Source organism: Notothenia coriiceps, unplaced genomic scaffold, assembly GCF_000735185.1.
Source record: "Notothenia coriiceps isolate Sejong01 unplaced genomic scaffold, NC01 NC01_scaffold00026095, whole genome shotgun sequence".
Classification (NCBI taxonomy): domain Eukaryota; kingdom Metazoa; phylum Chordata; class Actinopteri; order Perciformes; family Nototheniidae; genus Notothenia; species Notothenia coriiceps.
The window spans coordinates 369,802-378,533 of record NW_011358796.1 but is presented as its reverse complement, the minus strand read 5'-3'; the positions used below and the strand labels follow the sequence as shown (position 1 = coordinate 378,533).

The 8,732-nt window shown below is 43.7% G+C and overlaps 1 protein-coding gene across 1 annotated transcript in view; it reads right to left on the bottom strand.

Moving 5' to 3' along the window:
* Nucleotides 1-5,716, bottom strand: part of LOC104956495 (metabotropic glutamate receptor 8-like) — a 14,308-nt gene extending 8,592 nt beyond the window's left edge. Inside the window, exon 1 of the mRNA XM_010783977.1 lies at nt 5,678-5,716. Within this exon, the coding sequence (XP_010782279.1) occupies nt 5,678-5,716 (39 nt within the window). The remainder of the gene's footprint in view (nt 1-5,677) is intronic.
* Nucleotides 5,717-8,732: the final 3,016 nt, after the last annotated feature.

The following is an 8,732-nucleotide window of genomic DNA, read 5'->3' as shown; positions in this document are numbered from 1 at the left end:
AGCTTCCTCTGTGCCTCTTCGGAAGACCAGATTCCCAGTAGGCAGCTGGTCTCTTCAGTGGACCACTGCTGCTTGTTAAGTTTCTCCATCGCTGTGTACAAACTGGATAAAACGCCGGCTTTTTGTTGTTGTTCAGGAGTTGATCCTGCCCCTGCCCCCGCCTCGATGTAAGCGTGACGTATGCGGTGCTTTTGCTCTGGCCGGACAATTTTTTGGTGCTTGAAACTAACCGGATTCCGGAGCTAAGAGGCTGCTCCGCTGCGGTGTGAAGAGGAAAACCCGGTGCTTTTCAAGCTCCAGCTCCGAAACGGCCCTGAAACACCGTTGGTGTGAATGAGGTATATGTGGGCTAGTGCTGCATTCCTGCCTCTCAATATAGAAATATGAGCTCAGTGAACATACTACTGAATACAAAAATATCAAAAATATTTATCACATTAAGCGTTAGAAAAAGTGCCAGATCTTTCAGACAGGTCTTAACTGTCTCAAGCATAACAACCAAACATACCAGCAAAACTACCCGGTTCCTGTGTGACTGACTCACCAGACACTGCTCCAGTCATTAAACCGGTTTCCTGCAGTCCTACTGATGTCAAATTCCAACTTAACAAAGTTCATCCATGATCAGATTACTTATTTATTTGTTGTTACTGACGTTGTGTCAATTATGTGTTGTCATATTAACTGTTCTTGTAAAGTTTCCTTTTGACAAATCTTTCTATTTGCTTTGCCAATCATTCATTACCAGTCAGAAACCAGTTTTCTGAGGACATTTGAGTGGTATGACAAGCAGAAAAAGCCGGAGACGTGTGCACTCTAACGGCCCGTCCACACTACTGCTTCAAAAAAAGCTTGCCGGCGGGCATGTCTGAAGCTCGACCAACAACCAATCACATGAATCTCCCGCCCCTGACACACAAGCAGCGGTTTGATTGGCTAGAGCTTGTACTGGCATATGATTTGATTTGCTGACGCTTCCACCGAAAGCTTCAGAAGCTTCAAAAGTTGAACATTGCTCAACTTTTGCAGCCTGAAACGCCAGGAAAGCTCCGCTCTGCTACCCACAATTCAGTTCGGCGAAAAGCGAGGCAACGTGACGTCACCCCATTCAAAGTGAATGGGCAGACGCGTTGGAAACCGTTTTTGAAGCTGTCGAAGCTGTAGTGTGGACGGGCCGTAACAGAAGGTGTCTTTGTTGACTACCTAAATAACCATTTAAATAAAACATTACCGCAACCTTTTCCCCCCACAGACCCCAGACAGAATTCCTATTATGTGACTATCCAAAGATATATAAATCACCATAAAATCTCACTGATTTAAATAAAATGTTAAAGTAAGATTTGTTTGCTGTTAAAGGACCAATATTATTTCCAAGTACAATGTTGGCATTTAAACTAAAACGGAGCATGTTTGGTCAGCTCAGATTTGATTTAAATTGTAGTATGCTCATGTGTTGGTGTATAGGCTGAATATGCTGAATGAAAGGCAGACATTTCCTATCAATAAAATATTTGTTGATCCTAAATCTGTTTGTTTCTTCTTCTTCTAAGGTCACATTGTTCAGTTATCTTACTTATTACACTACAGTAAAAAAACATCTTATTGATATCTATTATCTCTTGTATTAGAAAGATGATGATCCACCACTGTTGGCATCATTTTCAAGTATGAATTTCTCATTTAGGACACAGAGTACAGTACAAATGTGGAGCTGTATTCGGCCCACGGGTCTTGAGTTTGACCTGCAGCGAACTGCCTCTTATCAAACAGCATTAGGCTGTAGATAGTCGCTTCCATTACATCACCCCTTTGGTCCAAAGTTGTAGCTTCCAGCTGATATGTACACAAAGACACACACAACACACACACACACACACACACACACACACACACTGATGACTGTGCTCCATGCAGCTCAGAATGTGTGCATCAGAAAAGAGCGCCGTATTATCCCCAAAAGTCCCACTTTGAAAGTAGATGATTAGCTACGGATGGCTGCATACAATATGTTCCCTTAAGGTCTAGGACATTTACAGACGGAGAATCTCTGGTCCGTGAGAGGATGAGATTCAACAAGAGGAACAGAGGAAGTAGAGTGATGCCTGATGTGCTTTTAACACCTGGGAGAAAATAAACACGATACAAGATAGGATAGAGAGAGAAATATAGAACAAGAAAGGTACACGAGATTCTGTGGACAAATATTTAGTTTTAGGGTTAGTCCTAATCAGAAGGTTAAAGTAAGTTATGCTTCGAGTAAAGTGTTGTTCAGTGTCAGGGACTAATATTGTCCAGGTAACCTAAAAAAAACTAAAATATTTTATTTTTCTAAATGTTCTGTATATCTTTTGATCGTTTTGTATGCAATTTGTCTTATTTTTGTTAATTTCTTCTCCAGAAAAGGTCCACTGTGGCTAAGCCTCATCTTATATTGAAAATATTTACAAAAAACACGACCAAGTTACATTTTATTCTTTAAATCTTGCATCCACAATGGTCACAAAACATGTTGCCCCCCTCAGACCCAGCAGGCCACACACAGGTCAATCTGCTGCGTACATGGTATTTCAAGTTAAAGGGTTTATTCTTAGTCTGGATGGAGTCACAGCACTCAAAGCATAGATGGAGGCACTTTGATGATCCCTAACAACTCGGACTGTTTTGATTGGAGGATGAGCGTGGCAGGGTTCATGCGAACGAGATGTGTTTGGGTGTCAGCGAGGTGTCGGCTTTATCAATCATTGCAAAACTCTTTATCTGAATCCGAGCTACTGAATGTCCAAACTAGCTACCAATTGAGATGATCCACGGCATGGAGGTGGATGTTACAGGTCAGTTACCGAGCTCAATATATTATTCACAGGGCAATATTTGAGACATCTGTTCTGGCAGTAAGCATTGCCATTTAATAAGTGGTTAGTGCTGAATAGCTGTAGAAGAGCGTGACTCCTGGGAGACAGGCAGGCCACCATCATGGAGTTAATATAAGTGTCGAGCAGCTGAGGCATGACAGCCAATATTGAAAAGTACTCTGGGTTGTTCACTATAATGACACTATGAAATAGAAAGAAACACTACAATAGAAGCCAATTAACTAAATGAGACAATTCCTACTCGCTGATATGAAGAGAAAGAGACATGCAGACATTAAGGGAAGACTTAAAACATATGTTGGACAAATGGAGAATGGCAATGTTATGGAATTTTATCAACGGAGATAAAAAGCAAGCATTGAAGTATTTTATTAAGCGTTTAAAGCAGTGGTTCCCCAACTTTTTCAGTCGGTCCCCCCTTTGGTAATTGGAAATATTTTCGGGATCCCCCCAACCCGGTTCCCATCTATAGGCTACTGGTAGGATTAATTGTATATTGTTGTAAAAACATTACATTTTCATAATAACAAGAAGATATAAAGATCCAACTATCATTTTATATTTTATTATGGATTACACATGAACAAAAGTGCTTGTTATAGATACTGTGAATTAATTTGGCCTAATTAAAACTAGTAGGCCTTCTTCCCTGAGTAGTAGATTTTTAAATTCAAATTTAACACTTAACTACTATTTCTACTGCAGGTTGCAAACGATCACATCACTTTACCATTCCTATTCCACACCTATCAATGACTTGTGTGTGCTTGCTTTCCCTTGCAGATCTTCTCAAACCGGGGCTGTTGTTTTGAGACTGCCACTCTCATTTCATTCTCAATGTTCAGCTTTGATCTGTATTTCGTTTTGATGGCAGCAACAGCAGAAAAGCCTATCTCACACAAGTAGGATGTTGCAAAAGGCAGCATTATGCCCACAGCTCTCTGACCAATGAGATATGTTCGAGCAGTGTTTGTTTACAATTTAATAATAAAATAATCTCAAGGTAATAATAATAATAATAATAATAATACTACATTTGATTTATATAGCACACTTTAAAAACAACCTCATCTTCACAAAGCTAAAAGGAGAAAATAATAAAATAAAAAAATCTTCCAACGCCCCCTCTGCAGTACACACCTCTAAACAATGAAACCCAAACGAGACCATTTTCCGTATAGATCTCCTTTATGTAATACGAAAAACCCCAATGGAAAGGACATCACACAATATATCCGACAAACACGTATATTTAATTGTACGGTGAACAATCTACGAAAATAGGTCACGACTTATATGAGTATGACCACCTGTTAGGGGTGTCCCTTTAACCCTCCTTCCAGAGTTCCCTGGTTGTGTACGACTGACGTTCACCCCAAACTGGACACTGGGGGACAGGGTTGTGTGGTTGCGTGTTGGGTGACGTGGTGTGCAGGTAGGTATTACCAGACCTCTGTTGTACGGATAAAGTATAAAACTATAATTTCCACGAAACTTAGTTGGAACTACATTGCCCATAATAAATAAAAATGACATTCTTATTTTCCTACCAACTCCAAAAAAACCTGGAATCTCGGTTTTTCAATATTAGTACTGTTTGAGAAAAATTTTATAAAAGGTTACTTTTTTCAACGGGATTTCAGGTCCGTAAATTAATCAACTACCAAAATAAGTTTTACCACCATTATTAAGTTAAAGTGACTTTTTATTCGCTTTCTGAAACTAGACACTGGGACTTGCAATCTCCGCTATTCTGGACAAAAACCGTAAGCGGGGGCAAAAAATTTTTTATTTAAGGCATTTTTTATTTTCGGAGTGGGAGGTACCGAGTCTACTAATTTTTCGACTCACCAGGGTACCCACTCCCCCTGTCTTTGTCCACCACAGTTAATCTTGTGGTGTTGTGTGTGTGTGTGTGTGTGTGTTTGTGGTGTGTGTGTGTGTGTGTGTGTGTGTGTGTGTGTGTGTGTGTGGTGTGTTATCCTCCTAAATAAATGACTTTCCTAGACTCTTCAATCGATTCCAGGGGAAGTCCGGCGGACATCTCAGTGAAAAAAACAGAAAATCCAGTAATTGTCTGTGGTAGTTTGAGTAGAAGTAGTAATTTCAATGAATCGAATGACTCTATGTTTTTTCGATATACCTCTGTCTTTGATCCTTTTGTACTCAGTGATAGCTTTCAAACCACTTGAGTCTATATCTCCGTAATATTTGTTCCTCCCGAACTGGCAGAGTCTCTGAACTATCAAACTCCGGTCAGTCTCTCTTCCCCGCTTCTCCTCCCCTTTCCCACTTCTACATTCGTCTTACGGAAACCCTTATTTCTACAGTCGAAGAGGAGGAGATAAATTGAATAAGTCGGTCGTTTCGGTATGTATTAATGTAATGTAATAAACGTAAATAGGTTTCGCTGATGTTATTCACGCAAGCTGGTTGTTTTTATGTTGGAACTTCTTTTGTCTAGAATATTCATTAGTCAAAAGTATCGCGGTTTGTAAAGTTCACGAATGAGTTGACCAAATCTATTCCGGTCAGGAAATAATCATATTCAGGAACAATCATTAGATAGCGAGCTTCCCCTCAGCTTTTCTCTACTCAAAGTCAGAACGCGGCCTTCTACAACATCGAAAGACGCAGGACTAAAGTTACCCTCCAGTAAGGTGGTAAACCCGGTCCTATCCGTTGGGTGCCAAAAACGACTACCCGTTGAACCCAGGGGAGCCACACCCACGTCGCTCGACAAAACCGGCTACGTCTCGCCTCGGTGTGCGAACCCACATGCAAATTGGTAAAGGACCTACTTCCTTCCCGGCTAGGTAAGTGTCCGTACCACGAGTCATGGTCCCAGAACTTCACCTAAGATCGTCAAGACCTCGGTCACTCCCTGCCTCCTCGCCGGCACCACACCCTTGTACATCCTTCCAACTTTGGTCTGACTCGGACGTAAAGACCTACTCAGACGTCCTCCAGCCACCGGGTACGTCCATCTGGTCGGTCCTCCCCTCAAACGTCATCAGATCCGCACTACTACTGCTCTCGGACCTGTCTTGGACGCAGGAAAGACCCAGTCGACCCCTGCATAGGAGGACTACAACATTTCCACATAGTACGCGTCGCCCAACATCGCGCTAAAAAGTACACTTCCTGTCAAAAATAGATCCCAGTGTGGGTCTAAAGGAACGTCAGACTCAGCCCCTTTGTTGGTCCCCACGGCTACAACTAACCAATCCAGTTCTCACCTGTAGAAAAGGGCCTTCCTATCGGTCAAGTAGAACAGTTCCAACTCGAACTCACTACTCGTCTGTAGGTTTTACTCTCTACAGTTCCGGATCCCTGGGGGGGTTTTTCCGTCTCTACGCACGGCGCGACCCCAGAGAACTCGCCCCTTCTTGTCGTATTAACCCCACAGCAGTCGCATCGCACCGACTTTGGTACGCCCGATTACGAACAGGCTCGCTCCATGTCAATCCTTCTCCTCCCTGGTGCTTGTCCGGGACTCCCTGGACATCAAGTAACTGTTCCCATGCCTGAGGCCTGGGAGGGTTCCAATTGGGACATCCACGGCAGAAACTCCATACTCCACTTCCTCCCTTTTCACGTCACGGACTTTGAGGTTCAAGAACCCTCTCACGCTTCCTCTAGACTACCAAGGTGGCACAGCTTACGTCCGTCTGTCCAAGTCTTCCTACTACTGTCTCCTCCCTCCTGACGAAATCGGCACACGTCAAGGAGTCACTGTCGTTCCTCTCGTCAAAGACAACTCACTGGAACGGAACTTTGGTTTACACGCTAGGTCTTCAACAAGACTACCTCTATGTCCTCTCAATAAATTTCTGTCCGCGCAAGTCACGAAATCTGTCCTTGCCACTCCTCTCTCTGTCTGGACATCAAAGATTGTAGCTGCCCAACTCTCACCCAAAGAAATCCTCTCACCCAAATGAGAACGGAGGACTCTGCAAACCTTTCACTGGTCTTCAATCGTCTTCACAACTATTTCACCACCACTCTTTGCCATTCTTATAGTACCTCCTATCAGACTTCCTTCCAAACTTCCCTATCCCAGGTCTCCTGTCCACCCACCTGCCCGTCTCCCATTGGCTCCCATTCTTGGAGGAACCTCTCTCTCCCCTCTTCCTCCAGTCACACACCCACTTTCCTCCCCAGACCAGCTGGGTCGCCACTCATTTCCCTCCAGTCTTTTCTTCTCGCTTATAGTAGTTGGAAAAAAAGTTACACCAATTGTTCAGCGAACTGCTTCCCTCCTCCCCCTCCCCGAGAACCCCCCAGGTTCTCCCTCCTCTTTCTATCTTTTATCAAAAACATTAACCTTCTACCAGAATAGAGACTTTCTTTTCACCGAAAAACGGACTCTCTACCTTCGTCTCTTTCTCCTCTCCTCTCGGAACTATCAATCCTCCAGCAGTACCACAAACCTAAGGGGTAAAGGCGAGACGACGGGTACTCCTACAAAGAAAATAGTGCGTCACGCGTAAAGCGGTCCCGGCCTCCTGACTGTTCAGACGCTCCTACACTCCCTGTCTCTTCAGGCTCTCCTACTCCTCATCTCTCCTCCAAAGACGTCCCGCTAAACACTCCGTCCTCAACCTTGCTAGTCTCCTTCCCTCCCGACTCTCGGGTACTCCGTTCCATCTCCCCCTCTCCCTTGCCTCCAATGCCGCTGTCCTACGGCCTACTCTTCTCTAATCCAAAAAACGGTTTCCCCATCTACTCTTACTTTACTTCTCACTCAGCCTACACACTTCACCCAAATGTCCTTCCAATCTCATCACGTGCAAGGAACTCTTTACTCTAGTTCCGTAACCGGTAGCAATAACCACCACCCCTACCTCTGTCACCTTTCGTTTCCACCAATTTTCTCTACAATCAAGTCATAGAAGGGACAGACCTCCAACTTAGATGGCTCTTCATGTCGCCTCGTGGGTCAAAGTCCCTACACACTCTCCTCAATAAATGAGGGGTTCTTAGGGGGTTCGCGCGGACTCACCTGCCATCTCTTGTTGTTCCAAATTAAACATATCCTACCCAATGCACTGCCGTACCTTAGGTTTCCACTTCCTCACTTCAATCCATCGAACTTCTCCTTTCCGAGTCAAACCCTCTCTCGTCCTCCTGGTCACGGTGGAGGAGACGGTCCCAGACCCCACACCTCTTCCTTATACGACACCGTCTCGACCGACCCACCTACACTAACCTACCTCATGGCCAGAGTCACTCTCGTTTCCCTAAAGGTCTCTGACGTCCCTTCGCATCGGTCTCTACTTCGTCGAAATCCCTTGCGACTGACCGTCCGAAGGTGACCGGGGGCCGTGATCGACAACCTAGAGTCACCCGTACAAGCCTATCTGCTCTCGTCCTGGCCAATATAGCTGAAATCCGCCTACATGTGCCCCGGGTCCTACAACGCTCTTCTGTCGTATTTGTCCTACCCTTTTAGGTGACTAGAATATCGTACTCCCCGAATCTTTTAGATTTCCTCTAGTTCCGTGTATCTTGTATTTATTTGCTGTATTGTTAGCTTTTTAGCGTACTTTTTTTTTTGTTTTAAACTTTACATGAATATTGCCCATCTGCATGTATAATCCACTTTAATTAATAGTATACATGTTATGTACATTCTAGAATAGTGACGCAGGAATATGTACAAAGACAAATATTAATTGGTTCAAAAAGGGTTGAAACTAAGAGTACCAATAAAAGAGTAAAGGATGTAAAGTAACACGTAAAACAACGTAGTTTGTAACCGCAACCTGGTAATAAACTCACATCGTAAATATTCTCAATCACTTAAGAAATTTGGTCACCAAAAGTTTTGACACCCCACGCTGGGGGACCACC